This window comes from Melanaphis sacchari, unplaced genomic scaffold, assembly GCF_002803265.2.
Source record: "Melanaphis sacchari strain LSU unplaced genomic scaffold, SCAv2.0 Contig73_pilon_pilon, whole genome shotgun sequence".
NCBI lineage: Eukaryota > Metazoa > Arthropoda > Insecta > Hemiptera > Aphididae > Melanaphis > Melanaphis sacchari.
In genome coordinates, this window is record NW_020271525.1 from 1,326,018 (window position 1) to 1,350,262 (window position 24,245).

General features: G+C 24.3%; 3 protein-coding genes across 4 annotated transcripts; 2 read left to right on the forward strand and 1 right to left on the reverse strand.

Moving 5' to 3' along the window:
• Positions 1–1,277: 1,277 nt before the first annotated feature.
• On the reverse strand, positions 1,278–14,236 carry LOC112600908. The gene is made up of 15 exons (XM_025348255.1): positions 13,822–14,236; positions 13,461–13,573; positions 8,292–8,518; positions 7,797–8,213; positions 7,643–7,726; positions 7,042–7,184; positions 6,792–6,968; positions 5,957–6,176; positions 5,646–5,843; positions 4,936–4,996; positions 4,758–4,865; positions 4,274–4,354; positions 3,855–3,986; positions 3,090–3,163; positions 1,278–1,490 (listed from the first exon to the last, which is right to left on the reverse strand). Exons 2-15 carry the CDS (start codon positions 13,548–13,550, stop codon positions 1,379–1,381), a joined length of 2,124 nt encoding a protein of 707 aa, XP_025204040.1. The 5' UTR covers positions 13,551–13,573; positions 13,822–14,236; the 3' UTR covers positions 1,278–1,378.
• A 254-nt stretch (positions 14,237–14,490) lies between these two features.
• LOC112600907 (vesicle transport protein SFT2A) lies at positions 14,491–16,600 on the forward strand. Of its 2 annotated transcripts, none has more exons than XM_025348253.1 (5): positions 14,491–14,623; positions 14,761–14,842; positions 15,757–15,935; positions 16,009–16,126; positions 16,194–16,600. In XM_025348253.1, the coding sequence occupies exons 2-5, from the start codon at positions 14,774–14,776 to the stop codon at positions 16,320–16,322; spliced, it is 495 nt and encodes a 164-aa protein (XP_025204038.1). In that variant the 5' UTR covers positions 14,491–14,623; positions 14,761–14,773; the 3' UTR covers positions 16,323–16,600. The 2 variants fall into 2 exon arrangements, with proteins under 2 accessions (XP_025204038.1, XP_025204039.1); XM_025348254.1 differs by having other exon boundaries at positions 14,765–14,842.
• A 3,302-nt stretch (positions 16,601–19,902) lies between these two features.
• On the forward strand, positions 19,903–24,194 carry LOC112600940 (importin subunit alpha-1-like). Its single transcript, XM_025348298.1, has 10 exons — positions 19,903–20,181; positions 21,875–21,977; positions 22,236–22,398; positions 22,490–22,646; positions 22,709–23,103; positions 23,158–23,333; positions 23,400–23,582; positions 23,643–23,825; positions 23,891–24,034; positions 24,112–24,194. Exons 2-10 carry the CDS (start codon positions 21,906–21,908, stop codon positions 24,187–24,189), a joined length of 1,551 nt encoding a protein of 516 aa, XP_025204083.1. The 5' UTR covers positions 19,903–20,181; positions 21,875–21,905; the 3' UTR covers positions 24,190–24,194.
• Positions 24,195–24,245: the final 51 nt, after the last annotated feature.

Here is a 24,245-nt window from a genome sequence, read left to right on the forward strand (position 1 = left end):
TTTAAAGCTGAATCAGCTCTAATTTAGAGTACATTTTCTTCATTAATAAAAAACAAGTGGTTATTAGTTATAACTTATAAACTATTAGTTTATAAATCTACCAGTATACTGAATGGTCACATACTTCATATTTTGAATTCAAGTAATTCTATTGAAGAGGTTCTTAAGTTTTTGTAGATCACAGACCCCTATTCAAAGATTTTTAGAAATCATGGATTTCTTACCAATTTTTTGTTTTTGAACACTTTTCTTTTACAATACGTCTTATATTAATGGCCACAGACCACCAACATAAGTATCACAAATCTTCAAGGGGCTGCGGACCACAGGTTAAGAACCGTTGAGTTAAAATAAAACTTATATTTCATATTCTGAGTATACTATTATTATAATAACTGGGTTGTTTTTCAAATTCTAAAAATACAGCAATAAGCTTTTTAAGAAATTTAGTTTTAAAAATTATAAAAATAATAACAAAATTAGAGAAAGTACAAAATAACAACTTATTGAATCCAGACAGCTTTTGGTATAATAATGATGTTAGTATTGATTTATTTTAAAATGTAGGTATCAACGCAAAAATATAATAGAAATTTGTACATTATTATAAAATAAAGTAAATCATAATAGTAATAAAACTTGCATAGTCCATAAAATATAAATAGACTACCTAAACCAAAGATCAAGATTAACTAAAAGAAATAATTAAAAACAGTAACAAAAAGTTCTGGCAAAAATATTTCAAAGAAAATAATAACAACTTGGAAATAATGTTAATACACAAAGTATTTATATCATATAATCACTAAATACAGTAATTAAAAGAGTAAAATAAATATTGTATCCTATATTTATAATATATAGATAGATACAATAAACTAAATATTTATTTATGTTATTTATAGTAACATTATCATTATTGGAAGTGTAGTATATATTTTAATGAAAGCATTTTCAACATAAAATAATAGTTATTATTTTAAGGAATAGGTTCCTTATGTTTAAATCATAATTTTATTCTAGAAAAATGTTATGAATGTAACACAAACAAAATATATAATTCATATAAACAAAACAAAGATTGACTAGTTTGATTTTGGTAAAGTGGAAAAAAGATAAATTATTATAACTTATTTTACAAAAAAAAAAATCCCACATTAAAGTTACACAAAAAATAAATACATATATATATATATAAATATATATATATAAAGAACATAAATTATACATTTGGAAACAACTCATATTATACATGGATAAACTTATTAATTGTAAAAAATAAATGGTAATTTAAATTTTTATTTTAAATTTAACTATTAATGGAATCTTAAAAATGGAATGTTTTTGTTAATACTGGTCAGATAACATATGAAAGGAATCAAACATTTGGTAACGTTCGTCCTGCATCCATGAGAAATTTGTGCTTTAGCATGCCGATACGTATACGGTTACCAGATACAGATTTGGATCTCTCTGTCATGTCACTGCACCTAAAAATATATAATACTGTGAATTTTTAATCAAGAGATAAATTTTTAAGGTACTTAATAGATTTATTTTTTTTCAATAAAAATATTATTAAAACAATCAAAAATTCCTTGTTTGTTTTTTACATAATAACAACAACAATTAATCACAATTTTTATATTTTATTCTTTTACTTCAAAAAGTAATTTCAATGGTTTGAAATATTTAATTTTAATTTTTAATAAGTATATTTTCAACATTTTTTGACAGAAATGAGTTTTCTTCTATTATGTAATGATTATTAATATGTACATTATAAAATTTATTTGAAATTAATAACAAGTATGAAACTTTATTTCAATAAAGAGCATTTAACACCTAAATAGTTGTAATGATTTTTATTTTAAATTATTAAGATTAGTTATTAATTATTCGTAAACTTAAAAATATTCTAACTTATTTTTTGTGTTAAAATAATAGACTCTTAGGTATTATTGAAAAACTAAATTTTTTTCTCTACAATTCATAGCAATAAATTAATTTTTATTTAATTACTAGGAAAGATAAAGTAAATACAAATTGAGTCTACAATGTGAAATTTTACACTTGTGTTCTAATTACTTGATTTTGATTTTTATTGTTTTGTTTAACTATAATACATTCATTTTAACTTATTGTTTTTAGAGATACATATGATTGTAACATTTATTATTTTATAATAAAATGAAAAACTTTAAAAAAAATAAACTATTTCATGTAAAGAATGATAATTTGTTTTATTTTATTATTTAACACTACAGTTGTTATTTGAATTATGTTAATTTAAATATAAATATTTTTAGGGCAATACCCCAAACCATTATCAATAACATTAATCGTATGAAATGATAACATTACTAGAAGTTTTAGTTAATTAATAAACAAAAATACATGATAATAATTAAAATGAATATATCACTTAAATAGTGCATACTAGTATAATTTACCATTAAATAAATTCAAAATGTATCTTGTCTTTAAAAAATATGAAATAGATTACCATGCAATATGGGAAATAAATAATAGGTAGTTTGAATAATTACCATCGTGCACAAGGGATATATTAAAATTTAAAATATACATGAACAATATGTAAATTAACTATATAAAAATAAAAACCTACAAATTAAATTAATTATAAAAGTTAATATAAAATTAAAGAAACATAAATTCAAAACATTAAATGAAGAAAAGTAGTAAATGATAGTATATTATCATGTATAATATAATATTTAAATCATTCATAATTTATTCCATTCATATTCTATTTAACTTTTTAATTCATTAATATTAAAAAAAAAAGAACCATAAAAACCTATACTTAAACTACCTTCATGCACATGTAAGAGTGATTGCCAGATGGTCAAAGCATTATTATAGAAAAGCAGAAATAATCCAATGCGCATATTGCGAATAAACACAACACCATGTCTAGTTTATCTACCTTTCCCAACGTGAAGCTAATGTTGACAGATATCGCGTCATTGTTTGCATAAACAAAACATATTATCCATGTGTAGATAGTTATATTTAAATATAATGTATAGGTATATACATTGATTATAAAATAATTAATTAGTTACCTTATTACAGGATGACCATTTGCCTGTCCCTCTCTATCGAATGTGCATAATGTTGGAGCTGTGATCGATCGACACTAAAAAAAAAAATTAAAACAAATACATAAGTAAGAAATACAAATAGGTTGATTTAACCTCATTTTTCTTTTAATATTGAATTTATACAAAATTTGAGTTTTGGAATTTTTAAATATACTTTAACATAATATAAAATAATTATTAACACTAGTTAAGGAGTGTCCTAAGGCAAAACAAACTTCTGTTTTTTAAATTAAATTAAAAAGATAATTTTATTAAAACTTTTGATTAAGTTATTCGATTAAAATTTAAACAAGTATTTAATATAATGCTTTTTTACATCGGATAATAGTCTCTAAAAATGGTTTTATATTTCTACAAATTAAAAATTTTAATAGATTAATATTAATTATTAATATGTTTTAATCGATTTATCTTTAATCTTCCAAAATGATCATCCTCATAACACAAACTTAAATAACTCAAAAACTACTCATTCAAATTATGATTTTGATACTTTGAAATTTTCAGGAAAATTATCTACTAGTTTTCATTTGAAAAACAGAAGTTTGTATCTCTACATGACACTCCTCAAGTATTACAAGTCTCAATAATTTAAATTAAGTTTAAGTAACTCAACTTAAAAATTTCAAGATCAGATTTTTAATAACTATATTATTGAAAATAAGAGCGAGTATGTTAGTGAATCAAGCATAATTATAATGTATAATAATTCCTATATTCACATACTCTGTCTGTTTGAGTGGCAGCATTTCTCATTTCTATTGTTGTTGTTGATGGCCGTGGTCGTTGAGCTATCTGTTCGTTGAGCATTTGAATAGTACGGTCCTTCTGTTCCATTTGTTGTGCCATATAAGCTATCTGAAACGGATGATCCGCAACTCAGCTCCTGATCAAGGAAAATGCATACTTGTCTCCGAAACGTAGTGGGATATTTATAAATACATATTTCCCTCAAATTTAAATTGCTTAGCATTAAAATAATCATGCAAATCATGCTTCTAAGTATTTTCTATTCAATGAGGTACTTTCAAATGAATAACAAGACACATTTTGAATTTATTAAATCAAGTTTAAAATGGTAACTAATTAGTTTTAAAATAAATGGAGACATGTATCTAATATGTATTTGAAATAATTTAACTAACCTGTTGTTTCAAATCCAAGATTTGATTCTCGTAACAGCAATGAATTTCCTGTTCTTCTGGGTATGTTATATCTTGTTTGTCCTAGAATTACACATAAATCACCTTTTATAAGAACATGAGATAAAAATAATATTGATGAATGTCAAATGATGATCCTTAAATAATTCAGTTAGAGGACATATTGTGATTAATCGATTTTTAACCTTGAAAAATTGTTAAAAATAATAATCTTAAAATAGGCCTTGGATTTTGGAATGGTCAGTGTCTCAGTGATGTCTTTATTGTTTCTTTTAAATAGACGTAATCTATTTTTAAAATTGTTTTTATTTAAACAAGTAGGTATTTACAGAGATCTATTATATGGAAAATGTTTATTATTTTATCTAGTCATTATCAAATATTAAAAACTAATAATTTTTAAACATTAACATGATAATATCTTTAATATTTTTATGTTTATAAATAATAAAAATATTAAAATTACCTCTATTAGGGCACGGTTTAGTTCGAATAGCATGTTCTTGATACTCGCTATGTCGTCCGTTACTTCTCGAAATCGATCGAAACTCATTAACACATCCCCATTGCTGCCCTAATAACCACTTCAAAATTACTCAAAATTGTCAATACCGCCCAAGAATTGAAATAAATTTCCTACTTACTTTGGAATCTGTATCATCTTTGACTGGAACTACATCGTCTTTGAGTGAGCTACTACTGTTTCTAAAAAGTTAAATACATAAAAATATGATAAATGTATGTTTACAGGTAACTAGTAATAGACATAATAAATTTAAATATTATATTATACTATTTTCTTTACATATTTCACTTAAATTGTGCTAGCTATAGTCTAATTTTACCTTTTAAACACTCGTTTTGACTTGTTAAATGCTTTTATCATTTCGAAATGTTAACACATTTAATATATTTTGTACATAGAGTACAGTTTTATAATCTTATTTGATGGGTTTTGAAAAATGGCTAAAAAAAACCCACGTAAGGAGAAAGGTTTGTAGTATGTTATTAAAAAATGAGGAAAAAATAAGTGACGGTAAAATAGACTACACGGTGTATGGCTAACCGGTTTAATGACTCAATGCAAGCAGTTGTGGAACTCAACACTGATGTACTATGTAGGTACGTTACACGACCAAGGACCAAGGTCATTAACATTGCCTCTCTTTATTCATATACAACAATGAAATTTTTTCTCCCACCAAATATTTATTTTTTACTCATTTGTCCGCGTATAATGTGTATACGTCGACACAGTACAGTAAACCATACACGGCCATAGTGTAATTAAATAATATTACATGCATGTAAACCATGTAAATACTAAATACATAATAATTAATCAATAACCCACCTCGGAGATGTCAAAGATTTCCATTCATTAAATGCGTTTTGTTTGGTTTTCTCCAGTGTTTTCAATAGGTCTTCATTATCAGGATTGACCAGTTTATCATCCACTTGATCATAGTCAACATCAAGCATCAGGTCATCAGAGTTGAGGCTCTCACTTAAGGACCCATCAACACTTAGTGATCTTCTCAAAGATTTGGATATAATTGGGAAAAAATGTATAAGCATTTTAAAACTATCATTGAACTGATTATGTTATATTTTTAATTTAAATTTCAAATTTTTTAAGTTAAATAAATGTATAAATTATTACATTTTTTGTTACAACTGGAATGGTTTCCATGTTGAAACATAACATCATCAATATCTTCTGCATTACAAGACTCTGATGGAGGCCCACTAAACATAAGTGCAGGTTGATCAGCTATTTCATCGTCAAAAAAATCTCTAGTGTCTGATGAAAAAGAACCAGATTTGGAGATACTGCATCGCAAAATTGGAGACATAGTGTCACATTTATCATTATTTGTAGATTCTATAAAGGCAAATAGAATTTTACTATTTTTATGTGCATTAACACAATACATATGTAAAATAGATTTAATATAACTATGCCTAGAACACATTTACACACAAAAAAAATAAAAATTTTGTAATCTATACATAAATACCTAACTATTTTTAACAATACAATTTTAAAATTCTATAAAAAAAACAAGGGACGATTAATTTTTTGACATTGAAATTTGAGATGTAATAAAATATTAAGGTTAATTTAATTTTTTTCTACTTAATATGACCCTTCCTCTCTTCTGCTTTGTTATCTGTTAAAATGCTTGACAGCAAATAAAATGCAGTATCAAGTGGAAATAGAATAAAAATGTTATTCCTACACTTTTTAGAGACATCAGATTTACCATACCAACTAATTATTTTAATTTCTATTTTAACAATGCTGGAAATCATAAATATTACTTTAATATAATATTAGTTGTACTATCGACATTTTTGATATAACATTAATGATAAGAAAAATATAAAATTTTAATTGAAAATTAAAAAATATTCAATTCTTTGTTGACACTCAAATTGTTAATAACTTACATATATAATTTGTCTCAAAATTTATTTTCACTAGAATTTAATATACCTGTCTTACTATGTGGAAATTCAGCAGATTCTGATTCAGTGGGACTTAAACATTCATCATCTGGTGATGTTTCATCTTCAATTCTTATTGTAGAAGACATAGCTGCTAATGTAGCAAATGTTGTATCTTCAATATTTAATAAGACATCACGTAGTGATACAGACATATCAACATTGGCTATAAAACAAAAATCATTAAAGTCTATATTAGGACTTTGTTTATTTAATTATATACTATTTTAAACAAATACCAAATTTATTATCAATGACATTTATTTTATCTTTCATTTCTGTGAACTCTTCTACTGCTAATGCTTCACCAGGCCCATATTCTTCATCACTACATGTATCTTTTCTATCAAATTGTTCAGTCTTTTCTTTTACAAACTCTTCTCTGTTAAAATGTAATAAAAATTAACTGTATTTAGTAGCATAATAAGCATTTATAAACTAAAATGTATAACATATGTTTCAACCCAGTTCCTCATCCAAAATATTTATCAAAGAAAATGATTTTAATTGATCAATGCATTAAAATATAATATTACATTAGTAATCACACAATCAATAATAATTAAAAAATATATTTAAATTAATTAAAAATAACAAAAAAATGGTATCAGATGTAATTTTTTTCTTATTATTTGTTTAGGTACATAACTACAAACAGTAGTTATAAATTAACTGTGTTTTATCTATAGAATAAAACTATCAAAGTCTCCATTTTTTAGAACAAATAACACAGTATTACCAAACACATACAAATTATAACTAAGTTATCGCTGGCTATTGAATCTTATTGTTAATAATAATTAATAATAATACTACTATAATGATTAGGAAAATAAATACTTGTCGTGTTTCTCTTCATAACTGCTTAAATCTGAATCATCATCAGACGATGTCAAATGTTTTGAAGATGAACTTGATACTTGTCTATTTAAAATTAGTTTTCAATGAAACATAAAAATGTAATTATTATATTATAAATATATTAACTACTAACCTTAAATACTTGTTAGCCCGTTCTCTAATTAAAGAACCTTTAGCATTTGAATTTATTGTAAGCCTTGACGGTCTATTAAAAGCAATTACTTCAGTAAATTCAACAGAGTCTGTTAACTTTCGAATGGTCACTCCTTGCTGCATTTGTTTAATTGCTTCATTCTTTAATCTCATGTTAGTAGCCGTTTTAGCACTTTTATTGGGACTTTTGGACACTTGATACCTGATTGGTATTTGAGGTCTAGGTAAATGACTAGAGGTAACTCTGGATACAGCAATTTTTGTACCACTTGATAAAAGCTTAGGAATTTCCCTTTTTTGTGGTTCTGATTGACTTCTTCTTTCCACTTCTACTTTTTTTGTTGTTACTAATGTTGTGGGTTGAACAAGTTTTGTTGCTGGTTTACAGAATCCAAACCTATAATAACAAAAGAAAATGGTTACTGTGAAAAAGTAATTCAATAATAATAATAACAATTTTTGTAATGTAACAAACCTGTTGGGAGAAGGTGTATTACTTTTAGCTATACTTCTTGAACACTTTTCTGTAGGTGTTGACATTGGTTTGGGTAACATTTTAGATTCAAAATTGTTTGGCTTTTCAACAGATTGTATAGGAGCAGATATTGGTCTAATTTTATTGGTTTGGGCTGTTTTTTTGAACCCAAAAGATGATGCTAATCCTTTAGTTGCTGGTATCTGTTTTTTGGGGTAATGATTAGCCTAAAATAAAATGTATTAAGTATAAATTCAACTGTATAACATTGAGAATAAAGAATTAAACAAGTGTGAGAAATATTGTGTAATATACTGGAACACCATATGGTCATAAATGTATTTAGTATAGGCATGAGTTATTGTAAACATGAGGTCATTACCGTTCCTATTCCATATGAAAAAATTAAATTAGCAAGTCACTCTGTCAATGACCTGAATTATGTTATAATAATTTTAATATGGGTATATTAAATATATTTATCATTTATTAACTACTAATTATTAAGCTTGAAAAGATATATCCATTACACAATATTTGTATATAAAAGGCAATTATAACTAGATTATCTTGATTACATCAAACCATTCTTTTTACTTAAGCTATATTTTTAAAATCAATATAAAATAGTAATAATTAAAAGAATCAAGGACAAAGATATAAGCACACAATTTATTATTTTTTAACTATTTTTATAGTTTGAAAAAAATTATAAGGAAATCATAATCCGTATTGTTTAACAAATACATGTACCTATATTTATTAATGCCTTTACCTAAAATACTAAAATATTGGCATGTATAATTAATAGCTATCATTGATTTTAGTATTTTACTAAATAACTAACTATTTTAGAAAATATTTTTTTCTTTATTGGACATTCTGTACCTATAACCTGAATAAGCAGCAAAAACCTATAGGCTATAATATAATTTTAAAAGTTAATGTAACAAATAAAATCAAGTTAATCAAAAAGTTGTAAATTTTTTTATCATTTTGAAAAATGTTAATATTACATTTAAAAAACGTATTAAATTTAAATATATAAAAAAGGTTGTCAATTAATTTATGTATTTGACCATACATATTTTTTAAGTATTACCTATGCCAAATAGGAAAATTTTTATTTATTTAATATTTATATTATGTATATTATGTGCTTTTATATGCACTTGTAAAATAATATAAACACTTACCATTAAGTTAATATAAATTTCATCATTTTTTATAAATAGATCATATTAGTTATTATACATATTTTAACTTAGTATGCATTTAAATTTATAACTTATTCCTAACTACTCCTATATTATGTACGAAGAATATTAGTTATGAATGTATGCTCGATAAACTTCGTTCTTTTAAAAACCAGAAGAATAAAGTATATTTTAACCAATAATTAAATACAGTTAAAAAAAGAGACAGATAATTAATTTCACGTTTAAATCAATATTATACATTTATACCACTAAAATATTTTTCTCAAAATGAATTTTCATTGTTCAATACCGGAAATGGAAATCACTGTTCCGACCGAACATTACAATATACATTTATAAGCCTAAGCACCTTTAACACACTGGAAAACAAATACTACCAAGAATAAGTAATAGGTAACAGAAAAAACCTGATTATAAATAATATTATAATAACAAATTGACGAAAACATTTTAATACGTTTTTTTTATTTACTCGTATTCCAGTAAATTTATTTCAAATTATTAATCAAATAACTCCTCTTACAGACATTCTAAGATGATGTTAATTATTAATCAAATTAACGTCCAATGACTATAGATTTAAAAATATTATATTATATTATATTACAAATCACAATATTAAACTTTGTAATACAATAGTATTTTAAATGATAAAATATTATTGTTTCAATATTCGTAAATTATTGTTTGTACTCCTCAATTTGTAAATTAAAAAATAGTTTTCTGCTATGATCTATACTTGGAAATTGAAAAACGAACATTAGATGAATTTTGAAGAAAATATTATTTTTGATTTTTCGTATTATTATAAAGTAATAACTTGTAATTAATGTTTCACTAAACAAGAATGTACATTAACATTTTTAATGTAACAACTATCAATTATTAAATACCTAACTTAAATAGTTTTTAATCAGATACTACGATAAATTTATTTTAATTAACAATTTTTTTCTAATTATTATTTTTGAAAAATATCACTCAATACAATGTAAAATTCAACATATATATTAAGTACATTACATTATAATGTTTGATTTCGAATTATTTTAGAATCTTATATAGTGATGATTAAAAAAATCAAATTATTACATCATTATAATTGATTAGACTTTATTAAATATACTATACTTAAAATGATGCCTCATTTGTACATATATCGGTCTTAGGAACGTATATAATATCATACTAAATTTGTAGTTGGCAATTTCAATTTATACGTGGTAAATTTAATAACAGAGTGAATCGACACAATAAATTGTTAGATTGATATAATCAAACTTAAAGGTATGAAGTAAGAACTCGGATCTGCACTTTCTTGTGGGTTATTTTTCGATATTTTAATTCTTAAGCAAGTTATCGAGTATTTTTAATTGTAATATTTTACATACTTGCTTGCTTAATAATTAAAAAACTGTAAAAAATCCATGAGAAAGCATAGATAATGTTTTTAATATCCTTTGAGTTTGACAATAAGTCAATTTTCTCAAATATAGCAGAAAATCGGGACTTAATACAAATTTGAATTTTGATGTATCATACGCTCATAATTGAATGACCGAGACACTATGCCGGTATGACATTCTATAAAGCACATTTTAGCGCACCATTAGTTTTATTTCATACCTATTACCTACGTTCAAATTAGCATCCAATAGAACCAATATTATTTTTTGATTTAATATAAAATGAATTAATCAATCACCAAAAAAAAAGTTAAAAAAATATCTATGTTTGTACTAGACATTTTTACGATATTTCACTTTGTATGCAAGTTATAAGTATGTAAAACATTAAAATTCAAAAAAGCCAATAACATGCAAAATACAAATAAAGATAATTTTCTTAATTTAAAGTTAAATAATAGATCAATTAATTTTAATAATAAAACTTACTACACATGATTAGCTATACTGAATGCAAATTCATCACAGATCAGAAGAAAAAAAACAAAAAAAGTTTAAGCACCACAATTTTACGTCAATTTTTTAGAATTTTACCATAAATATATTTAAGTTTCCCTAAATTTATAATTTAAAAATTTTTTTGGAATACACAGTCTATGTATCTTATATTACTATGTATATCACTAAATTACTATACAATATTAATTTATTGTTAGAACTAAGTATCCTCCCTAGAATTTTTGATCTAATTACACTAATGTACATCTTATACATCTTATATTATGATAAACAGAAATTTATGAAAAAAAACACGATATGATACTATTGATGTATTCTACTTACCAATAAATTATTAGTTATTAAACATTTCTAGAAAATAGATTTAATAATATTACCATTATTTTGTAGGTATTTTCTCGAAGTTTCTTGTCTACTGCAATTCTGATAAGTACATAATATTATGCAACATAGTTTAATAATATCAGTCAAACTGCAGTCAGCAATGCTTTATTGAATTTTAACACAATAATATACGAAAAACTCAATGTCAAAGCTACCAACAAATATTGATTTATTATTTGACGAGTTATATTTTAAACTATTAAATAAACTATCACGTATGACTCATTTTTAATATTTTAACATGTGATTTTATAATGAGCACGTTTATAAAATACTGCAGCACGCTCTATTAAATACTATCAACCGAAATATTATATTAAAAAGTCCTTAAATTTATTTTACTTAGAATATTTTGATTAGGTGCAATCATTTGAATTTTAAACATGAAGTAATTTGTCAATCAATAATACATGCATAATGCACATTAGAAAGAAAATATAGAAACAACACGAAAATATTCAACCACTGCAATGGGATACGAATAGGCACATATTATGAAAGCCCGGGGGGTTGGTAAGATGCTATATGCATGCACCTACTGGACATGCTCAGTAGATTGGATCAATACCGAGTACATAAACCAAGTTGAGGCGGGTAGAAATGATCTCAAAATAAAGATGATTTGTCATCGTTATTTATTTTTATTTTTCTATTTCCCCAAAAACAAAATGAAGATATTTTATTACTAATAAAAATGATTATACAAATAACTTCTCAATTTTTATAAATAATATTAATAACTATGGAATGTTAGTATAAATAGCCGATTAGCATATTAGATAATGCCATAACGGATTAATTGCAATATTTATTTGATTTGGTAATGTACCTGTAATTTAACTTATTTGGCTTTATTGCTTTGATAAACATTTGAAAATATGAAAGTCCCCAAGGAAATTTTTTTATAGAAAAGAATAAACTCTTCTATTATATTATTACGCTGTTTTCTTCACTTTCTATTGTTTAACAAGTTGACACATGTCTCCATAAAAAAAACCTTGAAATGTAATCTGTGAAATGTTAGTTAAAAAAATAATACTGAATATACAAGTATTTCAATGATTCATTCACAAAGGATAATGAAATCCATACCAACTAATATTATATTAGTATGCTTAAATGGGTAGGTATATTGTTTTATATTCATATAATCATGCTTTATAACAATGGTTATAAATTATAATAATTCGAACGATTACAAAATGTATAATGTCGTAACTCGTAATTATGATAAAATTATATGAACAGGAAATTATTTTATAAAACCATTGAATATGAAATTGGAAAAAACAAATAAATTTAAAATGTACCTAATGAAATCTATTTTATACTTTGTATGACAGAAAAATAAAAATTGTTTACTTATAATTCTACAAAAATCGTAATGTAGATTAAATGAGTAACTCAAGTTAGCAATTATGGCAATTTGAGGTATATGATTGCGCTATACTTACATTATATTACATTTTTATGTACCTATTAATATATTTTATTACACAGAACATATTATCAGTTTTCGTATAAAAATCATAAAGTACATTTTAAAACTTAACTACAATATAAGTTTTTAGATTATTATTCGTCTCTTTTGTGAACAACTCTAGAGACGTTAAAACGAAAAATAGTATTATTACTCTTACATTGCTGGACGGCTGGTGGAAGCTCATGATGGGTAGTATTTTTTTTTTGTGTACAGTTTTAGACGTACTTTTGCTTGAATTACATCCCATAAATATCCAAAGATTTGCTTAAACTACAAACAAAAATTATTTTAAAAAAATTATTACATATACAAAAATTATAAAAAGAACCTATGCATGACGTAAAGATTGTAATATTAATTTTAAGTACTGAAATAAAATGAATAAGCTCAAATATTGAATAGATGTATATAGTTGCAGAATACTACATAATATAACAAAATTTACGTGTAAAATACTCTAGTATCAAGTACATTTTTTTCTTTATATACTACGAAATATTATAATTATCATTTATTACCTATATTATGTATGGCACGACCGAGTAAATTTGTAGTTTTTATTTGTGATGGGTTTAATCGAATTATTTGTACAATGATAACAATAATACGCACACAACCGTTTCAAGGTCTAACCGCGGTTTAATTTCGCTGTATTTGGTACATTTCAGATCATCCGTCACATAATATAATAATCGATCACACACGTCTATTTTCAGTACTTATCCCGAATATTGAGAGTTGGGATATAAGTATATAACACACAAAACTTGAAGCCCGCGACACCAAACCACTGGGCTCGACGGTTACTACCGTACTAAACAGTAAACGTAAACTCTATACGTCTAAATGTTATTATTAAATTACTACCATATAGTACTATATAGCCATAACGCCCATAACCAAATAATTAATGAATAGTAAAATATAGTAAATACAGAACGGCGCAGACAGAAGAAGACGACGAGTGGTATAGCGGTGGGGTGACGATTACGCAAAGGTGGGAGTGTACTGCCGTCACCGCACACACCACGATCGGAATCGCGTTGCCCCGCCGTTTTTCCGACAAGTAGAGTTAGGAGCGCGGTGTATCTCCTTATCACTTATCAATGTTTAAAATATATCTCAACATTTTCAACAACGAAAAATAATTATTTTTTTATAATATACTCGTAAATCGTAATAAATATTTTATATTATAATTTATAAAAATAACTCCAAAATAAAATTAAAATCACACACTGTAACGACGTAAAATCTAAAAGCAATATCAACACACTTGATTGTATATTATACGTTTAAAACTACCATCTACTGCTACAGGTTACATATTATTACATTATTATTATTTACGATTACGTAAATCAAATTAATGTTTTTATGCTCCTAAATTTGAAAAAAACTATATTTAAGATTCTGACACACTTATGAAAGTATTATGAAAATTGTTTATTTCATAGACAGGATTTCAAAATGGACATGTTACGGAAAGCGTTGAGTGGTCAAGATCGAGATAATGATAGTTCTACTGGAATTTTGCCTGTAAGTAAATTTTACATTCATTACAAACAATATTATATTGTGTTGTTGATTGCAGTCTAAATAATATTACCATTGTTAATATATTTAATACCTTATATCTTCACTATTCACTTAATATTTTTGATAGTGATTATAGTATTTTCCAAATTTAGTTAGAAGAGAAGGAAGGGATATTGAACTAAAATATTATTATGTAAACATCTTTATGTTTAAGAGGTACTGAAACTAGTTTTAAAAAATTAACTTACTAAGTGCTAACTTTCATGAGGACAATATTTATAAAATCAAGTTACTTTGTCTATAATAAAATCTTATGATTATGATATGGGAATTTAGTATAAGCAATACAGCCACTTAGACATATAATAATTTATTATTAGGGTTACCAACCAAATTTTGAATTCTTCAAATTTGAAATGATATTAAATGACCTTTTTTTGTGTTAAATGGTGTCTAACTAATCCAAAATTGTACACAGGATGTTTATTAAATTGTTACTTATAAATATTATAAAAATTACCCTTTATAGTATTACTCTTGAATGTTGATTTTATAATTCTAAATATTTGGAAAAATGTTAATATTGAATCTGTAAATAAATATTAATTATTATTCTTATTATCTATTAGTATCAATTTATTAAAAATAATATAATTTGATAAAGAGTATAACTTTATTAATCTAGATTTATATACCCAAATAATGCAGACCCTTAAATTTCATTTTCATCCATCTATATATACTTTCAATTTAATAAATACAATTATGTTGTAATTAAATACTTATTTAAATGTTAATCAAAACTAAAAATTAGTAACATTTTTATTAATTTATTTTTATTTAACAATTATTATTCCTAATTTATGATACATTTTTAAATAATTAACTTGAATTATAATTTTATTTGCTTGCAGAATGTTAATCAAATGTCATCATTAGAATGGTCTACTCGTTTAAAAGGATTTATTGCTTGCTTTATAATTGGAATTTTTTTTTCACTTTTGGGTGCCACAGCATTAATTTTACCTCTACATAGAAGAATAGCAGTATTTGGTATTTTTTATACACTCGGAAATATTACATCACTTCTTAGGTAAAATACAATAAAGTATTAATATATTAATTTATATTATAATATTATATGCATGTTTTCTATTAATTTTCAGTACTTGTTTTTTAATGGGACCAGTAAAACAAATAAAAAAGATGTTTTCATCTTCTAGAATTATTGCAACAATTATTGCTCTTGCAATGATTGTCTTAACATTAGTTGCTGCAATTGGTGTAAGTTATAATCAACATTTTTCATTGAAATAATAGTTATAATAATTATGTGTTTTAATAATTTCAGATGAAAAACACCCCTTTAACTTTTCTTTGCATTATTTTTCAATTTCTTGCATTGACATGGTACTCTTTGTCATACATACCTTACGCTAGAGATGCCATTAAAAGCTCAATGTCTACAATCATAGCATAATTCTTTATTCATTTGTTTAGAAGTTAATAAATCGATTATATGAAAATTAATGGTTAACTAAAATTATCATCACAGATGATAGAATATGAAAATAGACACTGATATCTATCAACTTGTTATGCAGATTGTATTCCAGTATGTCGTTTTGGTAAAATTTATACTTAATTATTTAGTGTTAAAAGTGAATCCAGTTGTCCGCTAAGTCATAATTTATACACTATTGTTATTTATACTATATGAGTATTTATTTAATACAAGCATTTGTTGAAAATATCATATTTACATACACTTAACTAATTAAATATATTAATAATTTGACTAAGCAATACATAATGAGATAAAAAATGTTATATGATACTGTTAATTATAATTATTGTCTTCCTAAAGAATCTGATTTTGTTATTGTTTAAGACAAATATTTCTATTTTTTTTATAGCTGATTGTAATTTGAATCTATTAATGTACAAAAGTTCACTAACTTAACTATGTCAATTATTATATTGTATTATGTCAATTAACTATGATACTATGTCAAATTAATTTGGAAATGTTATAAAGTTTAATTGTTAGCAATAATGATCTTATGTGTTAAATTATATTTTCTAGTTATTTTGTTAATAAATATAAAATTAAAATTCCATTTTTACTATTATGTTAAATATAATGTTAAAGATTAATCAATAAATAAAAACTATATACTTATTAAGTAAGAATAAATAAAAAAGTAATTAAATTTTAAATTTATTTTTTGTGTTTAATCATATTTATAAAACTATAATTCAATATACTAGGTATGTATTGACAAAAACAAAAATATGACAAATGATTCTCAGTAGAGATAGCCTATGAGCCTATATTACTTTGTGTATATTAATGGTATAATAATATTACTTTTTCAGTAATTTATTTTACTAGATATTTTAAAATTAGGAATGCATCAATTAAAATTAATTTTTGCTAATAAAATTAGATTTAAAATTGTCATTGAGTCTTTAAAATATAATTATATGAAAAAACTAACTTGATACAAACTATATTATAGATATCATTGTATCAAAGAATATTTTTAAATTACTAAATGTGTCATTCTTTGTTTAATTACTTAATTTTATTCAATTTTTAATTTTAAATGCTTAAAAAAAAATGTGTCTAACAAGTATCTTTAATATTTTTGAATATTATAATGAAAAACCTTGTATTAAATTAAAGCTTCGTTATAAAAATTAAAAACTTCATAAATTATTAACAATAAATAAAATGGAAATCTCAGTGAATTTGATGATTCTTTTAAAATTATATGGCTTTGTATCTTTAATATTTCTAAATAGCCATAAACACTTATTATAACCTTTAAACAAAAAATAAAAACTGAAAATAATTACAAATTTCAAATGTTTACCAATATAAAGCTCAAAAAGAGTAAATATTCACATACTTCAAAAACACAGTCACACATACATAAATGTTAGTGTTATTGAATATAGAATAGACACACAGAGGCATTGGTATAGGAATTTTTTATTATTATTATTATTATTATTGATATAGCTTAATATTGCTATAAAATAAAAATTATATTTTCAGAATAACTTACAGTAAATTCCACCAACAGGCAATAACGAAACAAAAATAGTTACACCAACTATATACATAAATCCAATAGAATAAAGACGACTCGGTGAATTGTTTAGGACTACATGTTGATTACGTATAAACAAAATAATAACCCTAGTATAAACAAGATTGAAAATCCTGTACCCAATGCCTATAGCTTAACCCTACAGATGAAATGCTCCCTACTACTATTAGTACTATTACAGATTAAATTATTTATTTAATCAGTGCTACTATGCATGGAAATAATAATACTACATTACCATTATAATAATTTATAATTAATAATTATAGTCGGAAGAATGAAAATTGGCCACTGTCAATAATACCTATATAGTATATAGTATGCATGCCTAGTCGAGCTCTGGCCTCTGAGCAGCCGCTTGTAAAGCAAAAATTACTAACTTCAAAACAAATTTTTAAGAATAACATTCTTTGGTTCATTAAAAATAAACAATTATAGAATAACAGAAATACCCTACCTGTCAACATGGTTAATAAACCAATTCAAAAAATTCCATGAGACTCCAAATACTCAACGAAACTTGAAAGGAGTATTTCGTTTTTAAATCAGCTATATTATCATAAGACAAATCATCAATTCAAGACTATAAACACCACGCCTACCATAAGACAGCTTTATATAACCTATTTTTTATGTTACACAGTACACTATTTATCAGAATTATTTACTATTATATATTTATGAATCATAAAATTTTAAAATTCGTTTAATAAAAAAAAGTAAAATATGTTAAACAAACAAAATTGAATAAATAAAAAAATTTAAAAAAAAAAATCGATTACTGTTACTAATTTCTTATTTTATTAGAGTTCATACATCATATTGTATTATGCGTACAATGATATTTTTAAATGCAATTTTTTTGGTAAAAACTAATTCAACCTATTTTACAAATAAGCAATAAATAAATTGCTGTACCTACTTAATATAATAGCAATATCCAAAACATTTAACATGGCATATTTACTTGATGGTATTAGTCTAATGTCTCCGCTCAGAATCGTTTTTCGCAATAATAAAATATCATTTAATTCAATATTAATAGAATATATTTTAATCTGAAACAATATCTATAGACTATAGTAATAAATTATTAAGAGGACATCGCACCCGCATGTGTTTTCTCTATCTTACACACGTACGACATGGTAAATTTTTGTTCACCAATTTCAATAGTGTGTACTGTGTTTTTAATTTTGATATTAGAGTGAATTGACATATTATCAAACTTTTAGTTAAGAACATTATCTGTGTTAACTCGTTGGTTTTTTACGATATTTTAATTTTTAAGTGAGTTATAAGTATGAAAAATATAAATACTTGAAAATGTTCATAACTCACTTTAAAATTAAAATATCGTAAAAAATTAACGAGTTAACACAGATAATGTTCTTAACTAAAAGTTTGATAATATGTCAAATGTTAATTCATTTTAATAAGTCTAATATCAAAATTAAAAACACTATTGAAATTGCTGAATGAAAATTCGTGATGTCATACGTGTGTTAGAGGGAAACAATACAATATGTAGGTGCGACGTCCTCTTGACTATCCAACCATATCTAGCTGTATTATTGTTCTGTGGCTGTATCAATTGTATCATATGAGCCAATAGGCTTTTTGTTAATTATTAAACTCGTAAAACTATAATATTATTAAGAAATTAAGAAATAAAAATTTGTAACTAACAATTTATAAATAGATTGGATTGTCCAATTGTCTACCAACACTAACTGACCGGCGATCAGCGTAGTAAAATATGTATTTTGTACCAAGTGGTCTAATGTCTATTATGGTTATGATAAATCATTGTATTTTTCGTTCTCAATAACTATAACAATTGGGAATTTTCGGTCATTAATAAAATAATGAACACATTATATAATAATATTTTATTATTGTCTGATAATGGTATTACTCGCACTGGGTACTGACTATTGACTTCTTTTTCCGTGATATTATTATTCCATAATCCTTATTTCGAGATTTCGACTAACAAGCAACAAAACTTTTAAATTTCTACAGTTAATTTAATTCGATCTCTTGTCTATTCTCTATGTAATTTATTTATCGCTTTAGGTAATTTTGAATACTACTGATTTTGTTACTGTAGTTTTATGTACTTTTTAAATTTCTAATAACTCCGTTTTTAAAGTTATTCCTATAAATCCTATAAATAACCATTAGAATACCACGAAACGAATTTTAGAATCACATTGAGTAAGTAATTAGTCCAATTTACCTCTACATTTCGTGTGTTTAAACTTTAATTCAAAATGTTTTCTCTACTGTTAATAATTAATACTGGTACATTCAGTGTCAGATTTAGAACAGATGCCGCCCTAGGCCCTTTTAAATATGCCGCCCCAACCTCAAGAAAAATTAAATGTAGTATTTATTTCTTAAATTCATAGATTTACTTTTATGTTTTTAAATATCTGTATTAACTATTATATCATATTAATTTACGCAGTTACATAAATGCATGAAATATTTAGGTAAATGGTTTTTTTTTTCATTTCTTACAAAATTTGCCGCCCTAGGCCTGGGCCTAGGCGGAAGCTTGGCCCTAATTACATTATTAGTATTAATTGGTATTTGGTAAGCATAAGCATATACTTAATTTTAACTTAATTAGTTTCTGTATAACAATTAAAGTAATACAATGTATCATGTTGATGAATACTTATGTTAAAAAATAATTTTAACTTTTAAATACTATTAACTTACTTCCATTAAGAAGTCTTTATAGATGCTATCAGATACTACCAACAGTTAGTGACTATTTTTTTCATTTTTAGGAATATTTAACTATTATAAGTACGTACCTGCGTGGTATTTATAATATTGATTGTAAAAACAAAACTAGAATTATTATAATTTTAAATTCATTTACTGTAAATCAAATGTTTTCTTATAGTTTTAAGAGTAAATTTATATTTTTAATACAATTAGTAGAAATAATAAATTATACTTATAATGATGAATAATATTAAATAATATTAAATAGGTATTTATTAGTATTTAACATATTTTTGTATTGTATAATGTATTGTAGGTATTTTAAATTCTGAGCAGAGTAATTAATTTATTAATATCACAATGTCTGGTTAGATTTCTGGAGACGCCTAACAGTAGAATAAATGCTTTGATTTCTAAATTTGAAGTTGGTTTCTGGCACTTTTTGATAGCCAAATTCAAATTGAATTAATGTAGTTAGCGTTTTGAATTTTCAAAAGTTGAAATTCCTAGAACTTATTTGCAAAATAAAACATAAATTTTTAATGTTTAAATTATATTTAAGTATCACTATTATTATCTATAATATGAAAATTATTTTCCAAATTATTAGATTAGATAGAAATTAAAGTAAAAAAAAAAGTTTGTAAAATATTAAAATCACTAGGTAGATAAATTAGTTTGAATGATTAGTTTTGACTTAAAAAAGAAATGGAATGAGAATTTTTAACATTTTTGCTAATTACTATTAATATAACACAGAATTTCAAGTATATGTATATTTTATTTATTTATTAGAATTCGGAACTTATAAACCTAGAATGCTGTAGTGTTTTCCTGTATTATAAATAAAAGCCTGTTGTATAATTAAAATTTAGTTGAATGTAAATAATTGCTAACATTTTTCTAAAAAGAAAACATTATAACATTTTTAACTTACATTTTATAAACTATTTAGAATTTACCAATTTAAACTTAGACGATTTAAATTTGATAGACGCTGTAGCTGTATTATTTGTTATTACTTCATATATTACAATTAATAATTTTCAAGAATTTTTAATATTAATTAATTAATTTTTTTATTGTATTTTTTATTTTAAATAATATTATATATTCATGTATTACTTGCCTTTTTTTAAATTTAAATTTAATGTATTTTTTTTTTCTATAGGTTCAAAATCTGGAAATCTTCAAAATTAAAAATGCCTGTAAAAAAATCCATTCATAATAGTCGTAGTTTTGATGTATACCAAGATAGAAATAAGTATTATGAGGTAAAAGTCTTATATATTATTATTACATTATAATATTGTTATTTAAGTTTATAAGTTAAATCAAATTTGACTATCATAGTTGAAAAAGATGTCTTAAAATTTATCTATATTTGTTTATATTTTAATAGTCTTCATTAAAATATTTATTTTTTATATTTAATTTGATTTAAATTAAACTATTGTTAATACAATTTATATTTATATTTCATAAATTGAAGTACTATAATTTTATTGTTTATAATTTATCTACCTTACTAGGATTTACGTCGTAAACGCAATGATGTAACTATTGAGTTGCGAAAAACTTTACGTGATGAACAATTGAAAAAGCATAGAAATATAGTTTTAGATGCTAATAATGATGAATTTGAATTAAAACCTGAACCTGAAGTTGAATTGACAATTGATGATATCAAAGAAGGTGAATTAAATTCCTTATTTTCAATTTCTTAATATTAACTATTTTTTTTTTTTCTAATAATTTAAATTTATTATAAAAATATTATGTCAAGGTTTAAAAAATCATACATCATCAGTTAAAAAATTAAATTGCTTAAAATATGCTCGTAAGATGTTAAGTTCAAGGAAATGTGCTCCAATTGATGACTTTATTAAAGCTGGTATTTTACCAATGTTGATGAATTTCTTAACACCCAAATATAACAATGAGTATGATTGTTAATAGACATCCATAAACTTTTAATGTTTTTAAAAATACAAATTTCTTACAGCACTGATTTCCAATATGAATGTTCATGGATATTGACAAACGTAGCATCAGGATCATCTGCAAATACCATTTCTATAGTTAATGAGGGTGCAGTTCCTTTACTTATTAATTTGCTTAAATCGCCAGATATGCGTGTGATGGAACAAGCTGTTTGGGCTTTAGGAAACATTGCGGGTGATGGACCCCAACTTAGAGATATTGTATTATCTAATGGTATTGTACCAATTTTAAACAGTTTATTAGAAACAACTGAACAAGTCACTGCACAACAAAACATAGTATGGACATTATCAAATCTTTGTCGCAGTAAAAATCCTCCTCCAAATTTCAATTATTTACTTCCATCTATTCCATTGTTGGTTGGAATGTTGAGTCATACCGATTCTCAAGTTATTTGTAAGTAAATACTGAAATAGTAATATTGATATAATATCTATTTTTATGATCTAGCTAATGCTTGCTGGGCTTTATCATACTTGACTGATGGAAGCAATGAAAAGATTCAAGTAATTATTGAGGCAGGTGCATTGAAAGCAATTTTAAGATATTTAGAATTTGATGACACTACTATTCTTATACCTGCACTACGAGTTGTTGGAAATATTGTTTCCGGTAATGATGTACAAGTAAGTTATTGTTTTATTTAATAAACATTTTTATTTTAAATTATTTAATCTATGAAATTTATGTAGACAAAACATGCATTGGATCATGGTATACTTAAATACCTTCATAATCTATTAAACCATAGACGTATTCCTGTTGTGAAGGATGCTGCTTGGTTGTTGTCAAATGTGATGGCTGGAAGTGTTGAACAAATTCAAGCAGCCATTGATCATAACCTATTGCCAGTTTTGATTAAAACCTTACAACGTGTAAATTTATCATTAAGAATGTTAATTGAATTGGTTTAAAAAAATATTAATGTTATGTAGGGAGATGTAAAAGTACAAAAAGAAGCTGCTTGGGCCATAAACAATCTATTTAGTGGTGGTTCAGATACTCAAAAATCTCATCTGATTGATATTGGAATATTGGAACCTTATTGTGCATTATTAATCTCTCCAGATGACAGAATGGTAGAGATTATACTGGAAGGTCTTAATCAACTATTGGAAGTAAAATAAAATTGTTATTTTACATTTTGTCATATGTTCTAACAAAAGTTTTTTATACATTAAAGAAATCTGACTTCACCCGAGGCAAAATTTGTATGTTAATTGAAGAAGCAAATGGATTAGATCATTTAGAAGCATTGCAAAATCATTCTTCTCAAAAGATTTATGAGATGTCATTCAATATAGTAGAAAAATATTTTCAAGGAGAGGTTTGTTTAACATTACTAACTGATTATTTTTTCATCTGTTAATCAATAAAATTCATGTTTTTTTATTTATTTTTTAGGATGAAATTCAGGAATTTGACTTGGGAATAATTCCACAAGATATTAGTTCAGGAAATTTTTTCAGTATTGATCATTGACAAGAGAAAATATCTCAAAAATTTAGTATAACTGATATAAAATTAACCAGTTCTTA

Excerpts from the sequence above, each read along its gene's own strand:
- LOC112600907 (XM_025348253.1), top strand. The coding sequence starts at position 14,774 with ATGGACATGTTACGGAAAGCGTTGAGTGGTCAAGATCGAGATAATGAT. Across the intron at positions 15,936-16,008 it reads AATATTACATCACTTCTTAG|TACTTGTTTTTTAATGGGAC; the intron begins GTAAAATACAAT and ends ATTAATTTTCAG. Across the intron at positions 16,127-16,193 it reads CATTAGTTGCTGCAATTGGT|ATGAAAAACACCCCTTTAAC; the intron begins GTAAGTTATAAT and ends TAATAATTTCAG.
- LOC112600940 (XM_025348298.1), top strand. The coding sequence starts at position 21,906 with ATGCCTGTAAAAAAATCCATTCATAATAGTCGTAGTTTTGATGTATAC. Across the intron at positions 22,399-22,489 it reads AATTGATGATATCAAAGAAG|GTTTAAAAAATCATACATCA; the intron begins GTGAATTAAATT and ends TATTATGTCAAG. Across the intron at positions 23,334-23,399 it reads TTTCCGGTAATGATGTACAA|ACAAAACATGCATTGGATCA; the intron begins GTAAGTTATTGT and ends AAATTTATGTAG.
- LOC112600908 (XM_025348255.1), bottom strand. The coding sequence starts at position 13,550 with ATGGGATGTAATTCAAGCAAAAGTACGTCTAAAACTGTACACAAAAAA. Across the intron at positions 7,727-7,796 it reads CGGGCTAACAAGTATTTAAG|ACAAGTATCAAGTTCATCTT; the intron begins GTTAGTAGTTAA and ends AATTTTAAATAG. Across the intron at positions 4,866-4,935 it reads AAGATGATACAGATTCCAAA|GGCAGCAATGGGGATGTGTT; the intron begins GTAAGTAGGAAA and ends AGTGGTTATTAG.